Source organism: Archocentrus centrarchus, chromosome 9 (genome assembly GCF_007364275.1).
Source record: "Archocentrus centrarchus isolate MPI-CPG fArcCen1 chromosome 9, fArcCen1, whole genome shotgun sequence".
NCBI classification, from domain to species: Eukaryota; Metazoa; Chordata; class Actinopteri; order Cichliformes; family Cichlidae; genus Archocentrus; species Archocentrus centrarchus.
This window is the reverse complement of record NC_044354.1, coordinates 17,308,501-17,329,782: the sequence shown is the minus strand read 5'-3', so window position 1 is coordinate 17,329,782 and position 21,282 is coordinate 17,308,501. Positions and strand designations below refer to the sequence as shown.

Here is a 21,282-nt window from a genome sequence, read left to right as displayed (position 1 = left end):
GGGGCTTTTTCAAGGTACATCAGTCTGCTGGGACCCACCATTTCCTCTTTCCCACTGGTGTAATAAAGCTTCTATTTTTCTTTCATACAGTTTATCTTTGATCGGTAATTTATTACTCAGTTGACAAGAAATGTAAACATCCACATAATTTGGAGCAGAAATCATTACTTCCTGTAGTTATATTTACTATGAGGATGATGATACTCTGAAGGGGATTGGTAATCAAGGCATCTGATGGTGTAAGCTGTTCTCCCACGGGGACAGTGACTTTCTTTCTCTTCCTTCCTGTTCTCGTGAATATCCCAACCTTGGATTCAGTCATTTTCAATAAACAAGAGAATTCAAATAATCATTGTGACATATTTCACTCTCTCCCTTTGTCTCCTTTTCTCTCTCTCACATGATCGCACACAGTGCACCCCCCCTCCACAGGGCTTCCTACATGGGAAAAGTAGACAAGCCATGAAAGGTACACAGTGTTGATCCAGACGATAAGCTGTCCAACTGGGTTCATTTATCAAGGAAAGCCAGTGCTCAAATGTGATCCTGGTCCGGGATGCAGAGCCTTATGACAACTCCATCCCATCCGCATCTCTGGGGTTGTTGTCGTGGTTGCCTTGTGGAAACCCTTGAAATGTTATTACAGATCTTTTCTGGCATAAAACAGAACATTAGTTAAGTTCTGGGTAAGAAGGACACAAGGGAGACGGTCTGAATGATGTATGCCAGATTAAACTATGTCTAGAAAGACAGAGGAATGACCTTAACTGTCTTTATGCTGCAAAACCCGGTTATATGTGATATATTAAGAAAACTAGAAGCAGATCAGAGAGACACAGATACAGTAAGTAAAACTCATCTGGTATGGCTTTCTGTCTGTATGAGCTGAAACCCAAAATGTATATCAGTTCTGAATACTGTGCAGTGATAATAGCTGAATATTCATTTTGGTGTGAGCGGAAGACAAACATTCCTGTCCTTAATGACATCTCCTGGGAGGAAGTTCATTACACAAGGTTGTTACGCAACAAAACTCTGTCACTTTGAGAGGTCAAAGGAGGTTCACATTGCTAACATTAGCGCAAAACCCAGTGGCAACTAGGTTAGTGACACTTCCTGCATAAAATAGGATCTTTAAAAGAACTGGGGTACAAGTAACATCAGTTCTCCAGGTAGACATGATAAGACTTCACTTTTCTGACCTACTTTGTGTGAGACTGCAACAAGAACATCATGTAAAAGGTATGGATATTGTCTGCTATTATCTGCTTGAGTCAGTATACAAGGAACGCTCACAAAATCAGACACTAGAAGTGCAAACCTTTTGAACATAATCTGTCCACTAGGGGTGTCAAAGAACATTCGCCATTTGAGTGTGTAACCAAATACTAAACTTATTAAAATAAGCAGACATTTGATTTGGGCCTTATAGATATCTGAATGGTTTGTTTCTGTGTTAGATTTCTTGAACAAATAATCAAATGCCAATGTTGGCCAGTTCTAACAACGTAACCATCAAGCACACATGGCTTTTTTTATGCTAAACCCCAGGAATGGAACAGGTGTGTTTTATGTCATATTGTTGGATCAAAGCACTGAGAACAGAAAATAAATCCTCTCCTGCTCCTGGCTCTTTGGATCAATTCCACAATGGTATTCGAAGCACCAGGAGGGCCTCAGATGGAGAGCCTCATCTAAGTTGATGGTGGTGTAAAAGATACCTGGATAGGAGGCACTGCTGTTTAATGGGCTAAAAATCGTATCTAGACCTCTACTCGCTCTGGAACTGCCCCTGATTTTTGTGATGTAATAAGCGGAATGAAATGACTGAACTGAACTGAACTGAAGCAACATGAAATATATGTCTATTATGGTCATTTAAGCTACCTGAATGTAAGCGAGGTAACAAACATTTTGTCTTACACCACTTTTGAGTACTAATAAATAATTTTCAATTCAATTTTATTTATACGGCGCCAAATCACAACAGTCACCTCAAGGCGCTTTATATTGTAAGGTAAAGACCATACAAAAATTACAGCAAAAAAAAAAAAACAACAGTCAAAACAACCCTCTATGAGTAAGCACTCCATGGGAATGGGAAGGAAAAATTCCCTTTGAACAGGAATAAACCTCCAGCAGAACCATCCCTTGAACTTAGAGCTACCATGAGGGTGTGACAGCTCACTAGATGGATAAAGTCAGAGACAGTATCACTTGTTTGCTCCAAAACAACCCATACGAGCATTTCCAATAGAAAACTGAACACGTTATTCACACGCCCGCTAGAGGTCACTTAATTTTAAGACGTAAGTATTAGTTGTAAAACGTGCCTACAGAAACAACCTATGAGATTTTTTTTTTTTAAGGGCAGACAGGTTAAAAAAAAAATAGAGCACCTATCACCACTGGTACTGTTGTAGTTTTCATACATCATATTTTCTCAATTTCTATTTCTAGGTCTTTGTATTTTTCCATAACTTTTAGACATCAACGAGCAGACAAGCTGTTGTGCTTCGAAACTAAATCAGGTCTGTTGGTCTTGATTTCTTTATCAGTTGCTACTGACATGTAGTACAGTAGCCTCGTCCCCTTCAGTTACTGCCGATGGTTTGTGCTCATTATATTTATGTAATAATGTAATATTTGCATATTGCCAAGCAGGGGTATGCTGCAGCTTTGTTGTGCCTTTCAGTGTATTCCATTTTGGCTAATTCTGAGCAGCCAGAGAATAGATGGTATACTGAGAATAGATAGTATAATAATTAAAATAAATAAATAAATAATATCTGTTTTTGAGGTGCGTGAGTCTATATGGAATAATATACAGAAACAATGAGCAGGAAATTCTGATCGTCATTGAATCACCTCACATAGTAACAGGCAGGTGTACATGTCCTGTTGGAAGGGTCTGTGTGTGTGTGTGCGCACGCATGTGTGTGTGCGTGCAAAAACATTGTAGATGCAGTTACACACTGTTCTGTGTACAGACTGATGATTGATGTCCATGCAGGCCTACATTTTTGAGTGGATTGGAGTCACAGCACATGAGCAAACACAAGATGGGAGACAGTGAAACTCTTCGCTACAAAGACTAGCAAGACTCTCTGTACCACAAACACACACTGCAGAAACTCAAACTCCACACCCATAGATCCACTTCCCCACCTCCACTGCTTGAAGATCTACCTGCCAGCTGCTGCCAGTCGCAGGGAAAGATGGGCTTTGTTGGTTTTGTGAAGCCCACCGACAAGACCCCCCTGGAGACTGCAGGTCTCCAGCAGCACAAGCCTCAGCCTTATCCACTCCGCCGCACAGGCAATCTGTTTTCTATATTACCAGCCTGTATCACTGTACTATGCACTATAGAACAGCAATTGAGCAGGAAATTAAGTTAGGGGATCGGTATTTGGCGAAGGAGAACGAGCTGGTGTGGTCTTCTCTCTCCACATACAAGGATCATTAAATATCACATGAGTTTTTTGATAAATTTCCTCTTTTCCTCTATCTGCTGTTCCCATCAACTTACTCCCCTCTTCCCCCTCTCTCTTTTTCTCTGTCTCTTTTCTTTCTTCTTCAATTTCCCTATCATCATCTACCAGTTTCTCTTTCGTCTAGCTGTATTTGTAGAGTGTATGAACCAAAACATCCTAATGGATGTTTAAACAGCTTGAGATGTGTCAGCCTGGGAACTACCTCCCTGTGACAGGGAGCTCTGGCAGGGAATTGAAACCATTACAAGGGGAAAATAAGGGACATATTTCTTTCTTGTCCTTTTTGTTTATTTCTCTTCCTCTCTCTGGGTAATTTTTTGTCACCCCCCCTTACTTCTCTGTCTATTTTCTCACATTATTTCTCAGTACAAACAAACAGAGGACAGAATCTAAGCATTTGTAGATTACAAATTGGGGCAGTCTTTTTTACTTTGATTAGTTTCCTCCCCGTGGTTTAATGTGTCTTCTCCCATCTAAGCCCAGACTTGTTTCTATGTTGAGTCTTTACATTGTAACCGGAAACCCCTCTGAATCTGAAGCAGTAACCTACAGTATAACCTGACAAGCACCTCCCAAAAAAATTTAACTACACATCAGGTCGACGCAGTCTGCAACAATTCTGATTGGCCCATTCAGCACTGCAGATTCCTCCTGTGCACTTCAGGCTTCTTTTCCTGGAGTGAAGGAGTGAAAAAAAAAAAAAAAAAAAAAAAAAACACCAAAAATTAGAGGGAAAAATATGTTCACACCCAAAAAAAAAAAAAGCAGGAGGACCCAGGAGGGAAAGAAGTCCCAGCATTTTATATGTTTCTGTCAGCTAGCACCGCAGGACATGACCACGGGAAAATTACACACACAAGGCACAAATGCTGGCAACGACATCAGCCACTTAGGTAGGTTATTTCGTGGGCTCCGCAAAGACCCGTCACAGGAGCATAATACCGGCCTAAGTCTTAAATAAGTGACTGCGTGATTGTGTGTAAGGATAAGTAGTGAGTGAGGGAAGGAAGAAGAAAGTGAGAGCAAGCTAGGTCAGTGTGCTACTGTTCATAATAGTAGTACTTAGGTAGGAGCACCGTCAGTACACATACAGGCAAAAAACACATATTCCAGTTCTCAGTCCTCCGATGTGAATCACTGGCTTGATTTTTTTTTTTCTGTCACAAAAAAGACTTTTTGTTTCTTTTATTAACTTCTTAATCATAAACCTCATTATCAAACGAATAATTAACTTATATTTCAGATTACTTTTAGGTTAATTTTGGCTATTCAAATGCCCCAGATCTCAACTTATTAATGAAATGTATATTCATAGAAGACACGGATTCCATTATCTCTTCTTCACACTTAGAATGGACCTGAATGGACTGCATTTGTACGATTTCATAAAGCTTTCGTGGAAATGTTTACATACCACACCAGTTTGCCTAAAAATATTTTCTTCTGAATAGCTTAAAATCTAATGAGGCTTTCCAAAATGAAGATGTTTTTAGTTGTGAGTCGTGGAAACAGTTATCCCCTGTCGGTGATTGACATGTTGAGTTTCTTCTCCACAACAATGTTTTTGCCTGAAACTGAAAGCAGACGCTGCTTTTATTACATCCATCCAGACAGACAGACAGCAGACACAGAAGCTCACTCACAAGGACAATGAGCTCTCCTGCAACAATTTAAGGTCAATCAGTAGCGCTGACAGCTAAATTAACAAGTGCTAGAGGCACCGTTACATTATGCTCCTGATTGTGTAACAATAAATATATCAATACACTGTCTCGCAGATATCAGATAAACTAATATCCATAAATAAGCAAATGAAAAGAAAAAAATATATACTCTGGATAGAGGTTTACGGCCACCACGGTACTCAAGGCCTGTGTATTGGTCAGGTTAGTGGGAGGCAGTCAGAGAGATAAGGCGCCAAACAGGTCTAAATCCCTCCTGAAGCTGACTTGATGGACAGACAGGCCACCATTAACAATGCGGTAGCTTGTGAGAGCAGCAGCTGATGGAAAGATACCCTGGCATTTGCTGTGTTAAGAAGTGGCCCTTAAAGATTTCACACTTCCAATTTCTTTGAATTATCTGCCATCTCCAGCCTGTCACTCAGCCTGACAATCTCAGATTCTTGCTCACAGAGGCACCGGGCTGGTTATTGACAAAGCAATCCACAGTGATACAGCAAAACCTGATAAAACATTAGTCAAACGACACAAACGTACAAATCTAGACTCACCTCACACACGGACAGATGCTTTGTTTTTCCTTTTTTGGGTTTTTACAGGATATGATGAACATAGCTTTAATACAATATTGAGAAGCAGTATTGTATTAACATTATATTTAGAGTCTGACCAATACTGGATTTTTGAGGATGATGCTAATACCAAGAAATTCAGATACTGAATTATATCAGCTAATAGGGACACAAGCATTACTCCAAGCATTTTGGTTGGTATTATGTTCTGCAAAAACTTTTTGCAATATCCATACATCTATGATACCAACATACTGTATCAGGTCTATCTTTGTTTTTTGCATAAAAGCATAAAGCTCTGATTTTCTGTCACTTGAAACTCGGTGAATGTCCACTATATATCACAATTAGCTACATTATACCTGACACAGCAGAATGGATTTGTTATAGGCCACTCATGAGGTAGTGATGACAGCCAATGTTGTCTGGAGTCAGAACAGACCGCTTATCAGATCTTTGTTGGTTTGATTCGCTCGCTGATTCAGACAGGCCATGATAGAAATATCACAACATCCCCATTACCCTCAGCATTCAGTACATAGTGCACAGCCTGTGCTTTCTATGAATTATTAAAAGCAGACAGATTATGCTGCAAGGCTGCTAGTCTAGAGGCAGGTTACAGATGCTGCTGAGTAAAATAGTAACATCAGAAGTGCGTTTGTTCTTTTTTAAAGAAGGGGCTTTGTTCTTTTCTGTATCAGATTAGAGGGGTTCTGATAGGTAGGAGGATATGGTTTAAAAAAAAAAAAAAAAAAAAAAAGGAACTAGTTGGTAGGGTTTGGACACGTGTGTATGCCTGTGGACATTTGTGAGTGTATATGGCAAAAGATGAAGGGGGGTGAAGGGCATAGTGTCAGGGCTTGTCTGACATGTGGCCTGGTGGGTTGGCTGGATGGTTGGTTTGCTGTCTAGATGGCTGGTTGGGTACAGCCCAGCTCAAGCCTGGCAACTCTCTCTCTCTCTCCCTCTCCCTGGAGTGACGGGCTGAGACATTAAGACAGGCATTTTAATTAACTGTGCCACTCTTCCACCTGCTGCCCTCAATATGCTCCGGCCCTGGCAAGCTGTTTCTCATACCACTGACTCCCTTGCACTCCTTTTGTTCCATCTTCCCCATCTCTCTACTTTTCTACTTCCTCCTCTTCTTTCTCTCACTTTATTTCCAATTTTCAAATCTGACCCCTCATTACTTCGACTTTTCTCTCCCAAAGCCCTCTTTCCTATCCGTTGTGTATCCCTCCACTGTTTGACCCTAATAAATGAAAACTCATACCAATAGATAGATAAGGCAATTCCATCAGGCTCAAATGACAGTTAGCCAATTTCTTTTTTCTTTTTTTTTTCTCTCTCTTTTTTTTTTTATAACTTGGAGAGAATTAATTCCTACATGTGTCCTGTTCTACTGGGCCTGTAACTACTACTACCCCCCCCCCCCCCCCCCCCCCCACACACACACACACACACACACACACTCTTCAAATCTATCTGGTAATTCAGTTCTGCCCGACACTCATCAGGCTATTCATTAAGGCCTGATTGGAGATGGATATTTCTTTTTCCTCATGACAGAATGGAACTAGGGATCAAACTGGGGACATTACAGGATTTGGAAGAGGAACTGCAACACACAGCAGTGTGACTGTGTGTTTCTTTACTTGGTCAATCAGTGTGAATGTGAGCTCATAAATGTTTGTATTAATATGTGTAAATGTATGCCTGGCAGTTTAAGAATCTCATTTGGTGCCGTGACTCCTATAGTTTAATCATTTAGATCATAAATTGAGAATTAATTCAAACAGAACGGAGCAACAAATGATCCACTTTTAGCACTCTACTTAAATTGTATTACACTTTTAATGGGGTTAATAATAGACGGCATTAACAACAAAGGAAAACGGCACTACAAAGTGTTGTATTAAAAGGATTAATGTTCTCCCTTCAGAATTGAAGCCAGGTCTTGGAGATACAGCTAAAACTAACAAATGGCCCAGCTTGGGCTCCATGATGGGGCCTCAGTTGCAGCCATACTACAGTAAGAAGACAGCAACTGGGGCCAATATATCAGCCTGGCAGACACGGCGCATTCATCTGCCGTGTGGGGAGAAGTGACTTTGAAGTTCTCCGCGGTGAGGTGAAAGAGCAGCTGTGGCCTCAACCTCTGTGTTTATGTAGCCGCTCTAGCCCTGGGAGAGCTCTTAATGAATGATGTGGATAAATGGACACCACAGCTAAAAGCACACACTCAAATGTCTGTGTGCGGGCTAAGACACTACAGCACTGATTTATTAGCCAAACATCGGTATTAGCCAGTATTCTCCATGATGATTGCTATCAGCTTATCTGAAAATGAGCTGAAGCTCACCAGAGGCTGTTTGCCTGTTTTTTCCCATTATATTAGCAGTCTCGGAATCTAGTATCAAAAAGTTGTTTGATTGTACACTTCAAAGTTAGCATTATGAAAGGCAGTTATTTGAGTTCTATGTCCCAATAGCCCATAATGGGGACTATCTAATGGCACAAACAGCAGAAAAAGAGAGCGGTCTTAGCATGCATTCTGGTCAAATTGTTATTTAATTTGTATTTTTGCAGTAGCCTTCAAACATAAGCAGAGACAAACCTGTTAGAAGCAGGCTGTGCCAACATCCACCGGCAATGTCCTTTACTGGTGAACTTGGTAGCGTCACTTCCTGTGGGGACAGGATGTTTCTCTTTGTGTTCCCACATGCCCATCCACATCCCCACTGAAACAATTTTCCATCACCTGCATCACCAATTAGTAAATTAAGTTTAATCAGTAAAACAATTGGGCTTCCAATTTAAGCCAATAAATATTTGTGGTCAATTATGAATTACTGAATCCAGTAATGATTTGTTCATTTACATCCATTCCAAAAAAATTTAAATTTTTTATACTCAGGTCATATTATTTAATATGACAGATACAAGATAATACCAACTAAGAGCAAAGCACTGAAGGGGCGTCCAACCCCCTGCAGCTCAACTTGCATCTCTCTGCAGCTCACATCTAGGAGCATGTTGTCCTTGTTGTGCAGCTGCTGCATGGGGGTCTCTAGAGATAAATTATGGATGCAACGCAAAAGCTGTAAAATTTGTTGTATCTTCTATTATCTTCATGTTAAAGGCCACAAAAGCTCTTCAGTGAAGTCAGCCATTAAGAAATGACAGGTATTGCTATCAGGCTTCTTTATAGGCTATTACCTGCAATGACAGCAGCTGCTGCTGCACCACTGTACGGCCTATCACATTATTTGCAGCTAAAGTCAGCTACTGTGTCATTTTGCCTCATTTTCTTGACAGTGCTATCATAAATCCATTGGGCTGCAGGGGAAACTGTCGACTACCCCGATTATCTTCATAGCCTGAATGAATTCTGAAATGTATGTAACAGGCAATGACTGCTATGGATCAGAAGCCAGGGCCATATTCTCGCTAACTCTCTCTCCCTTGCTCCCCCCATCACTACTCCTCCCCCTCCTTCTTTGTAAGTCTCTCAGGTGATGTGCTGATGGAGGGCTTGAGCACTCCCGACTAAAAGAAGCCAACTCTGAACCACAGTGACAGCTGATGACAACAATGTTAGCCACTTCTTAAAGGTATTTTCCAGCTGCTTTTGGCTTTGTGCATTTTACCCCCAGAAATTGAATACAAAGGTTACAGTGCATACAAATGACTGCAATGTTTTTTAAGGAAAATATTTTCAATACTTATTATTCATTTATAACATGTTGAGTAGCAGACATACACAGTACATTATAGTACCTGTCAGTGCAAGATTATGGTTTGCCCCACAGGTGACCTTTGACACGTGGTCCACGCACTCCACAAAGCGAGGAACAACCGCATTTTCATTAGAGCCGCTGCCAATTTGTCCATAATCGTTTTGGCTGTAGGGTGAAAAGCATAAACACGTAATTAGGAACATAATTAATTACCTGCAGGCATCATCTTCTTTTATCACATTTTAAACTCTATACAACACAATTTCAAAGCATGGAAATATTGTACAGCTTTCAATTTCTATAGGGTAAAAAAAAAAATAATAATAATGAAAGCATAGCAGCAAGCAGGTTCCACTGGGGACTCTGCAACATATGTGTTGCCTCCCATTTCTATGGATCCTCTTTGTGACAATAACGAGACACAGCCCTATCAGAAGTGAAACACCTCACTAACTAATTAGACTCTCAGGCTGCAGTCTGACAAAATAAAAAGAGAAAAGTGCTTGAAGGGAGACTTTCTCTCCCGCAATTTGCATCTGCCACTTTTTACTGCATCTGTTCCAAGTGCCATTCAACGTTCTCTTCCTCCTTTTGTTGGAAAGTGTTGAGCCCCAACTATTTAAGCTCACCTCCTACCTACCCAGAGCTTTGTTCCTGCTCCTTTGCAGACCAGTAATGAGCCAACCGCCACAAAACTGCTAGGAAATTAATGACTCATTACGGACGGGGCCTAGACCGCTCCACAGCCTCTTGCCTCTTTTCCCCCGCTCCACCCACATGCCCACATGTAATCCTCTGTCTCTCCTCCTTTTTCTCTCTCTTACCCTCATCCCTTCAACCCATACAGAAAGACCTCAACACCTCCCTATCAATTAGAGCCTATTACAGGGCTCCCATGCTAGCAGGGTAAAGAAAGACGGCCTTCACAGCTCAAGAGTGTGTGCAGGAGAGATTGGGAGAGTTGAATGAGGAGCCTTAAGGTGCTCCTTTCACACCCTTGCCCTTATCCATTATGCCAGCGTGTAAAGCCCCCTTGGAGAAACGTGTAGCCCCAAAAAGACTTGGGGATGAAAATAAGTCAAGGGAGGGATTCTTGGTCACACCTTTTCCCTTTTCCGTCTCCTTCAGTGTCAAATTATATCATAACTAGTCCTCAAGCAAAGCAACATGGTCACTGTGCTCCTCCTTTAAATGGAGTGTTAGAAAAAGATGGTGAGCTCTGAATGGCATGTATTAATCACACCATCTGTGTCTGTATTCATAGACAGACCAGCTGAGACAGATATTTAGCAGATGAAGCAAATGGTGGACAAGTACGTACACGTGAAAATTCATGTGTTTATTGATTTCTTTTAGTTTCACTCTTTTCTACTCTCCATTGCATTCCGCTAGGTAATAACTACTTATTCATGGGATTGTTGGTCTTTGTTCAGAAAAAAAAAAGGAAAAAAAATATATATATATATATATGATTCTACTATTCTAGCATTTTAGAATATCTTTTCTCTTTTTCTCTATGATAGAATATGTATCAGCTTTTCAGTCAAGCATTCTATGCTCACTGGTTTTTGAAGCTAGGGTGCATTTCAAGGCAATCCCTCTGAGAGTGAATGGGTGAGATCACATGGGCTTGAGGTGGTTTAGAATGGCAAATCCTGCTGAAAGTGTCATTTCCAGTCGGAGACATCAATTTGGTGTGTGAAACAGGGGCCCAGGAGAGCCCGATAGCCTGCGAGATTCCTGAAAAGAGCAAAGGGGCCTGGGGATCAGCTCATACACACCTGGATTAGACAGGAATTTCACAAAGCGCTTCAAATACATGAAACAAAGTGTTAAAGGAGGACGAGTGGAAGAAACACGATAGACAACTTGGAATAAAATGCAGAGAGAATCTGAAAAGAAAGGCACTTATTTGACATCACTTCTGCAGTATATGATGACCTTTTGTATTGTATACACAAAATTAGAAGTATTTGATTATTTGTTCTACATAGATAAAACATTTTTAAAAAATGTATTTGAAAAAGAAAAATCCAAGATCGAGATACTAAGATGCACTACCAAAGCCAACTGAGTGAAAAGAGACAACTCTGTGTCCTTTTTGACTTTGTCACTATTGTATACAATAGTTGTTTATAGTCATATGAAGAAAATACAGAAAAAAAGGAGTTGATCAATGACCTCCATCTGGGGACAACTGTCAAAGCTCATAAATATGTTTAATAGGGAGATATTAAAACATTGACATGCACAAATTAAACCTAAATTACTGGTAGCACTATTTCTGGCCAAACATTTCGGTAACTGTAAAGCAGTGCACATAGGCAGCAGTATTATCTCTAATATAAAGCCTCAATTAGCTTAAGTGAGAGCAAAATGGCTGATAATTATTGCACCAGCTCATTAGACTTGTTCTGACACTAAAACCACTTAAATCACCACACAAGCATAAACACAAGCACAGAAGCAAACGCACACATGCAGATGTTCGAGTTTATTCCTATCGTAATGAGGCAGCTACTGTGCAGGTTGGGTTTTTACATGTTTAGTGGAAAAACTAAACACTTCAAACTCAACTTAATAGGGTCTCACCATTACATAAGCTAATTATAAATCGGTATATGGATGGCAATTTTAATAAAATGATAATAAAAAGAAAAACAACTGACAAAGGACGTAGGTTTAGTTAAACGCATTTTTTTTAAACTTCATAAATGAGTCCAACTTAGAACGGAAAGTTTTGAGTCTTGATAAAATATGTGCAATAATTCAGACGTCAATAACAAAGTTACTCAACTTGGAAGACACGAAGACCTATTAAGACAAATATGGCAACACTATTGACTCTATTGATTTCTTGAAAATATAATCTATAAAATAATGACAAACACAAAAGCAAGGCATTTGCTGTACAAGCAATAGATCTTGGCTAGTAATGATACAGTCTCCTATAGAATAAAATCCTTCGGGCAAGCTATGAAAGTTTAAGATTCAATGCGGTAAAATACAATGTGCTGTAAAATATTAATGTGTGTGGTAAAATTATGCTGGGGGTAATATTTTAGATTGCTTCTGTCTGTAAAAAAGACGTATCTGTATTTATTTACAAGCAGGGATAGCGGATGGGGGGCTTTGTTTGAAGCCATGTTTATGAATATCGACTCTGGCTCCTTGGTAAGTGGCTATAAATCTGCAAGAGGATCTTTGTAAAGTTCCCCTGGAGGACATAACTTCAGGTCTAACCGTCTCCTTCCTTCACTTGACTTTTAAACATTTAGATATAGCCTGGCCAACTACATTTAGAGCAGCTTCTAAATTATGAAGGCTTCCACTTTGATAGTCCAAGTGCTAACCAATCAAAGCTGATAAATTGCGGCAATAGATTTATCTACGACAAAAACACAGGTGTGTTTGGCCCTTGATCTGGAGTGTTTATGAGTTTGGGAATAAAAAAAAAAAAGAAAAGAAAAGGATCTTTGCATAGCTTGCTATGTTCCAAGCATTCACTTAGATGCCGTTAAAGCTTTTAGATTCCCACCATCTACCCACACTTGTTTAAATATACTCACACCAGACACTGACAAGTATGCATGTAACGTCTGACTTTTCAGCCAGATCTTTCAGTGCTAGTCTTTTCGGGCAAACTGATGAAAAGTGTGAACAACTTGAAGAGCGTGACCTGTGCTGATGGGAGGAGCATTACTCGGTGCAATTAAAAAGATCATACAAGTAAAGATCATACATTACTTAGCTCATATCACCCAAGGCTATTGAGGCCAGCTGGAAAAGTTCTTTAGGTCCCCTCTGTAAAAACCTTTCGCGAATGACTCATTTACACCTTCTTTTTCTTCTTTACCCCAACGTTGACATGTTTATCTATTTATTTTGTTTTAAAGTTCCAAAGTTCAGATCATAAAGGTAACTGCATTAGTAATATTGCAGCCGCCGGCTAGCCAGGAGATGATGGACACAGGGGTCTGTATCCTCCGGCTACCATGATTACATCGGAGCAAGGATTAAGAGAACTGATTTCTTTCCTGGTTGAGTTCAAAGGGCTCAATCAAAGTGTTCCACTCCTGAACTCTCACCCCTCACTTTCAATGCATAATTAACTGACAAGTGGTGATAAGGTTGAACCTTCTGAAAATACTTTTTTTTTTTTGCTTTTTTTTCTGCCTGGTGATGAATGCAACAACAGTTGATGTCACTACGCACAAATAAATGACTGGGAAGCTTCATTGATTCAACCATTTAATTCCAAGAAAACAGCTTCCTCTCACATTAAACTGGAGAAAATTGACACCCCTCTATTAAAGCCCCATCTCTTCTTCATTCTTCTCTATTTCTTTCTCCAATTTTTCCCTCCATTTCCATTTTTTTTCCTCACTTTGTGCCTCCTGCTTTCACGAGGTTTATCCTCAAGGCCTATCCGTTTATGTAGAACCTCAACTATCTCTCTCTTGCCATTCTGTAGCTGACACTAGGTATCAGTTCACACCCTGAACACACACAGAGAGGTGCTAAACAAGGACTTCAGGACATGTCACAGCACACTTAAAGGGCTTCACAGTAATGCAGAAAGAGTGAACGGAACACATTCAGGGAAGAAAATATACATGCAGCACACTGCACACAGTCCATGTGTTTATTTTGTCTTAGCATAAAAGAATGGTATATTTCATTAATTACAGTGTGTGACTTAATTGATCAATCTTATGAGAACCAAATTGTTTGAGCTTTAAATGCAATTAGAAAAATGTGGCTAATCAAAACTGCATTATTAACATTCCTTCAGTTTTACTGAATAACATTTAAATTCTGTATCTTGAGTATAACGATCATAATTATAAGCCTCTGTTGCTACTTCTTTTTTTTTTTATTTCCAGGAAACCATTTGTGTTTGCAGTTATGCAAGATATAGTGTGCTTCTGAGGTCTGATGAAATTAGGCGATGTGCAGTGCTTAATCAGTCTTGATTACCTGTTGAATGCTACAAACAAGCATCCCCCTGGCTCTGGAAGATATGAGGGTTGAGGTGCACTAATTAAAAGTGAAGCAGAAATGACACAGAAGCAGCAGAAGAATATAAAATTGATAAAGATTATAATATAAAATGCCCAAACAGACAACCCGGTTCTATTTCTTTCATATGTTTTAAGCTTAAGACTCCTGTGTAGGGTGTACCCTGCCTCCAGAGGTGGGAAGTAACGAAGTACAAATACTTCGTTACTGTACTTAAGTAGAATTTTTAGGTATCTGTACTTTACTTGAGTATTTATTTTTCTGAGTACTTTTTACTTTTACTCCCTACATTTTTACACAAGTATCGGTACTTTCTACTTCTTACATTTTCAAAACAGACTCGTTACTTTTTAACACGTCAGGGAGAAGTTTGCGTTTTCGCTCAGTGCGCCGTCAGTCATCAAGCGATCTGAGCCTAAACGGAGGAATATTAACATATAAGAGACAATCGTACTGGCGTATCCTCCATCACCGGGGCTTATCGGGTACTAAGGGATTAAATACACAAACCCATGTAATTATTGTCTCATTTATAGCGCTATAATCAGGGGTCACAGCGGGCCGGACCAAATCCGTAAATTATGCTCGCGGGACATAAACAGCTTAGCTAGCGGTACTGAAGAGGAGCGAGCATGAAGGGAGTAACGTGTGGCAGGTAAATGCAACATTTTTAAATGCTCAACAAATATCAGCAAACACACAAAGTGTGTGCAGTTTGTCACACAGTGTGTCTGCTAGCTAAAAGAAGAGCTGCTGCATGTCAGGGAGAGCAAAGAGAGAGAAGTTCACTCAGAGATGGAGAAAGGGGACAGGAGAGGACGAAGAGAGGCTAGAATTAAAGGTAAGGACTGGAAAATAAACAGAAGTATGCTGACTTTGTGTTATTCAAAGATTTTATGAAAATACTGCAGTTTAGTACGTAATAAACAGGTTATCTTGTTGTACTGTATTTACAGTAAAGCTCTGTGTTGGTGCACTTTGTGTTCATGGTCAGAGTTACAGGTTACATCAGTGTAGCAGAGATGAGTTTGAATCAAAGCTGCTGATGCTGAGATTCATTCACTCAAGCCAACATTTCTACAGCCTGTATGCTGTCAGTGTAGGGGATGGAGATCAGCTAAGATAGCTGTGAAATACTGGGTTACATCTTTGTGAATTCAGTTCATCCACACAGAGCAGTAAACCTCAGAGCAGCAGCAGGTCAGCTGATCACAGCCTGCACACCAACATCATTTACTGCAGCTCACAATAGAAAGTTGTGATTCTTCTCCCCATGCAGAGCCACTACAGCTGATCTTAGGGTTCCTCCACCTTCTGAATCCCACTGTAACCCCTGAGTATCCTCATGTTTGTGTTTAGGTGGAGACACAGTCACCCTCTACTATGGAGGACACAGAGAATAGAGCTGTGTTTAAATTCCTTTTCAAAGTTTGTGATTCAAGCTGAGTACATTCATTAGAATTAAAATTTAGATTGGAATAACGTTTGTGTTCTCATGTATTATTTTATATTATTACAATAATATATAATAAGGTTCAGTTAGCTTTACACAAAAATAGCAGGTAGAAACGTCCTCCAAAGAGCTACTTTTACTTTCTTACTTTGAGTAAATTTCAGAGCCTGTACTTTTTTACTTTTACTTAAGTAAAGAACTTGAACCAGTACTTCGACTTTTACCAAAGTATTTTTTAACACAAGTACTTGTACTTCTACTTAAGTACAGAATGTCAGTACTTTTGCCACCTCTGCCTGCCTCTCACCCCATGACAGCTGGGATAGGCTCCAGCCCCCCGCGAGCCTCTGAAAAGGATAAGTGGAAGAGAACGGATGGATGGACTCTTCAGTTTCACATGTGATGAGTAAAGTTGTGCATTTCTTTGAATGTTCAAACCACAGAAAAGAAAACAATTCTTAGTTTATAGTTTTCCATACAAACAGTTCCTAACGTAAGAGCTGAACACACCTGAAAATACTGTAGAAGATCTTTACACTCAAGAACCCAAAGGTTGGTGTTCAGGTTGCAATTCAAATGCTTTTGGGCAAATTCCTACTCATGTGGAAAGATTGCTCCATCTAAAAAAAGGCCTAAAGCTTAAGAGCTTTCTAGACATGGACCACTTTTTCCTGAAGTTAGTGCAATCACCCAGTGTATGTATTTTTTTTCCTCCTCTCACTTCCTGTTTTGTGACTGAAAATAATGTGGAGCCCACACCACTTTAAGCCAGTATTTACAGTTACGATCTGCCTGTTGTTTTCCAATGAGGCGAGCAGTGCTTTGCCTTTTTTTTTAAAATTCATTTAGCTGTAAGGCAGAGTGTGATAAGACAGAACGAAGACTTCCCTCATAACGAGGCGCATGCCAAGTCTGACATAATCCAATCTGGTCCATTTTCATCTGCTTTTGTCTTGTGTTTTTTGCTTCTCTTTTGGACTTTCCTTTGGTTCCAACGATGGCTCAAAAACCTGAAATGACACAATTCGGTCGCACTTGTATGGTGGTAAGGCTGCAATCCAAACGGCTTTTCTGTAGAAAAATCCTTGAAGACCCACACACATTTAAATCTGGCCCTGGGGGCAACAGGCTCTAAACCACTGAGATAAAAAAAACATCCAGGCCAGAAAGCAGAAATATATATTTTAAGGAAGGGCTTACCATAGCAACAAAAAGGCATGTCAAACTTGTGGAAAGGAGGCATTCTGACTGAGGAGTAAACACAGACCAGTGTGCCCGTAGGAAAGCCTAGGCAAAGCTCTTCGCATATCAAAAGGCCCAGCCTCACACATGTATGCAGCAGAAAGAAAGACAATGGCGGTAATAACAGGGGATGCGTTAAGGTCCGGAAAAGACGGTTAAACGGTCATTTGTGGGAAGAGACATAACAGGGCCTAATAGAGACTGTGCAGTAGGCAGAAAGAGACAAACAGTGTCTACTTAAAAATAGTATTTAGCCTCTGCTCTTATTAACCTTCAGTGAGGCAAAATATCCACTTATAAGCCAGTTATCACCCTAATGTGGACTTTAAGATTATTTCCAAAACCTTAATCAATAGATTAAATAGGTTCATTTCCAACATATCAATACATACTCACCAGCCAATTTATTAGAAACACCTTGCTAGTTCTTTGTCGTGTAGATTCAACAAGTTGTTGGAAACATTCCTCAGAGGTTTTGGTTCACACTGAGAGCATCACACAGTTACTGTTGCACATCTGTGATGGGAATCTCCCAATCCACCACATCCTAAACGTGCTCTATTGGATTGAAATCTAGTGACTGTGGAGACCATTTGAGTACAGTGAACTCGTGTATGCCAAATTCTGACCCCACCACCTCAATCTCACAGCAGAATCTGAGACTCATCAGACAAGGCAACATTTTTCCTATCTTCTATTGTCCAGGTTTGGCGAGCCCACACAAACTGCAGCCTCGGTTTCCTGTTCTCAGCTCGCAGGTGTGGAACCAGGTGCGGTCTTCGGCTGCTGTAGCCCATCTGCTTCAATGCTCGACATGTTATGTGTTTGGAGATACTCTTCCGCCAACCTTGGGTATAACGCCTAATGCCAAAATGTGCCTAAAAATGCCTAAATTAAAAAAAAAACTAAAGCTTCCTAAAGGAATAAGTGCTAAAATCTGCAAATGAGTTACCATTTTAAAATCTCTGTCAATGACTTTTAGGTTAATTGGTGGACACATGTGGCTAACATAAGCTTTATGCAATTTCACATTCTGTTCTGCAGCATAAAATGCCCAATACACATATTTGGATAAAGCATCTCATACCTGTAATCATTGCTGACATTTTTAAGGCTTGTTATGATAGAGGGATAGGATACCTTGAGCACTGTCATAGTAATGACCTCTGTGTCTGTTGAACAGCTGGAAAGAGAAATGTAACCCTTTAACTTAACTCTGAAAATGTATTTATATTTTATTCTCTCCCATTACTTGCAAACAAGAACCTTCTTGAAAGAAAGTTTTTAAAATATGAAACATATATCAAACAGGAGAGAGTTGAGACTCTGACTTAGAGAGTACCTATGGTCTCATCTGTTTCAAAACAATATGTTTGCCACTTTAGTTTGCCGGCTACAGTTTTCTTCATAAGCTTCATCAGCACAACTGCAATGCACTAAAGTTACAAAGGTTTATGTGGCACACTGACTAAGAGTATGGACACTTAGATCACATTAGATCCAGGAAAACGTAATTGGAAACACAGAAAAACAAGTTCTGATAAAGACCTTACTGTTTCCAGAGAGTGTATTGCATTAACTTGTGAGTCAGAGCTCTCTTCTCTCAAATATATTGCCAACTGTATGCCCTAAGAGTATGTCCTGAAAAACAAATATGAAGTACTTAAAGAAATTGGCAAACTTCATTTTGATACGTGGAAGCATTGTCAACTGTAGACACAATGTAAGCTTTGAACTGGTTCCAAAGTAGGCCAAATATACTACATGCATTGACCGAATTATCTAATTGACAAGTAGGTAATGTTTTGTGTTATTATTATTATTATTACAATGTTTTATTATAATGTTATTTATCTATTGTAAATGCGTTTATTTTTCTCTGCTGTTTTGTGCAACTTCACGTCATAGATACACACCAAAAGTTATAGCAGGAAATGAGCAAAATGTTGCAGGAACTCGCAAGAGCAGCTTTCCGACATAACTCATAGGGAAGCGGGTCGAGAACCGCAAATGTACTGGATATTTCATGAAACTGTTAAAGAAATACTTTCTGGCATATCTCATACTACTTTCCCGCGAATCAAAGAGAGGGAGGAGAAATCCGGCCCCCCACTGCTCTGGGGCATACAGTGGCACCTTCATAGCGAGCCACTGATATGCAACGAGGATATCTTCAATCTTCAATTACATCTGACGACAGCAAAACAAATTCAACAGGGAGGTGAAAGAAGGGGAAAAGAATGGGATTCACACAAATAAAAACCTTGCCATATTCTCTTTTTCTCTTCACACTCATGCCGCAAATGCTTATATTTCAAGTGTAAACACAATCAGCGCTGTGTAGGAATGATGAAAAGCCATTACTCTTATTATAGGAGAAAATAACAAGCGCTCATGAAGGGATTGATTGTTTTCAAATCGTAGATCTTTGTAAGAGGAGTGTAAAGTAGAGCTAAGTCTCCATTATAGGACGCTGCTGCTACATTGCTTTTGATTTTCTGTCAACATCCCTCTTACCAACTAGGCACTGTATTTACTAAATGCATCGGGGCCAAGAAATGGATTGAAAATATTGTTCGTCTTCTGCAATCCAAATTGTGTCAACCAGTTGGAGGTATTGCAGGTCTTTTATTCCATGTGTCTCACTCTGCCAATGTTTATAGATACTGTAGGACTCTTCTGAATAGCTGACAGCACAATATGGGTGTAGTTATTGTAACAAAAACCAAACATAAATTAACCGTGAACCATGCAAGCGGGCAACTCACTCCTGCAAAGCTTTCTCTTTTTTTTTTTTTTCCACGATGCAGGGATTATACACAGAAAAGGAGTCCTGAAACAAGTGAAGACCGTTCCCCAAACATGTCCCCATACAAATCAATGCCTGTTTAATAAACAGGCATGCTTTACTGGTTTTACACCCAAACACTGTTTTATGATGGTAATGATTATTGAAATGTTTTCAACAAATTAAGCGCATAAAATACGACTTTGAAAAGGCATGGAGTATGATAATGTTTACATTCATTTAACATGACATTATAGTTTAATGCCTTGTTCCATGTTTTTTTTTTTTTTTTTTTTTAAATCATACACTCTGCTTAGAGGATTGTAATTCAAACACAACACCAACATTCAGTCCTACACTACAATCACTGCATTGGACTGTTGCTGCGTGACACGTCATCTCTTCAACCTTCAACACATGAGTCAAAAACCTAAGAATATGATCTCATTAATTAAGTGTCTAGACTTACCTGCATGTGGGCACATACAGGATGCCACACAAACAGAAAACTTGCACCCTTCTCTGGTTGCCACACTGTCCTACAACACTGTCTATTATAAGTCAGCTGCTGCACCCCTCACCCTTCCCCTCTCCCTCAGAGTCATGGCCCTTCTGTCCCCTCTAAGTACCCCAATAAATTCAAATGTAATGCTCCTAAATGAGATCACTTACATGTGCCATTTCTCTTCAACTATATTTATCATCGAACACTTTGGCCTTCATTAACAAATAGCACTCAAGGAGGTGGCAGTGGTGGGTGATTGCTCATCTCCACAGTGGGGAGAGAGAGGGACAGAGAAGGCCGCCACCAAAGGACACTGAGAGAACTGGGTGTGGGTGGGTGGGTGGCTGGGGGGGTCACACTTCACTTTATGATGTAAGCCTTAGTACAAAGTGTTTTACGAGGTCACCTAAATTACTGGCAAACCAAATTGGATAAATACTTTGAGCTACAGTAACAAAGGCAAGGACATACTATAACATATTTGTGTGGCGTTTAATATTTTGACATTCGAATCCTTTTGTTTGCACAATTTAAAAATATGAAGCGTAAAAACCACTGCAACCACCCATGATGCCAAGGATACAAGGATGACTCATCTCTGTTCACCAAAACATGTCACAATCATAATTTTAACCTGAAGCAGTACTGTATTACATGCTCACACATACACACAGAAAATCCCTCCTTCACTATCAAAAAAAAAAAATACAGAAAAACTACAGAGGCCACCCACTGCCCAATGAGCATCAGCTACCTAGTTGGGCCATTTGCATTGATTAATTTA

The 21,282-nt window shown here is 39.9% G+C and overlaps 1 protein-coding gene across 1 annotated transcript in view; it reads right to left on the bottom strand.

Annotated features, from left to right (window-relative positions):
- The window catches only part of LOC115786172 (ultraviolet-B receptor UVR8-like), a 245,227-nt gene that overhangs the window by 171,869 nt on the left and 52,076 nt on the right, over positions 1 to 21,282 (bottom strand). Inside the window, exons 4-5 of the mRNA XM_030738221.1 lie at positions 9,529 to 9,653; positions 8,366 to 8,509 (exon numbers count right to left, since the gene is read on the bottom strand). Of these exons, the coding sequence (XP_030594081.1) occupies positions 8,366 to 8,509; positions 9,529 to 9,653 (269 nt within the window). The remainder of the gene's footprint in view (positions 1 to 8,365; positions 8,510 to 9,528; positions 9,654 to 21,282) is intronic.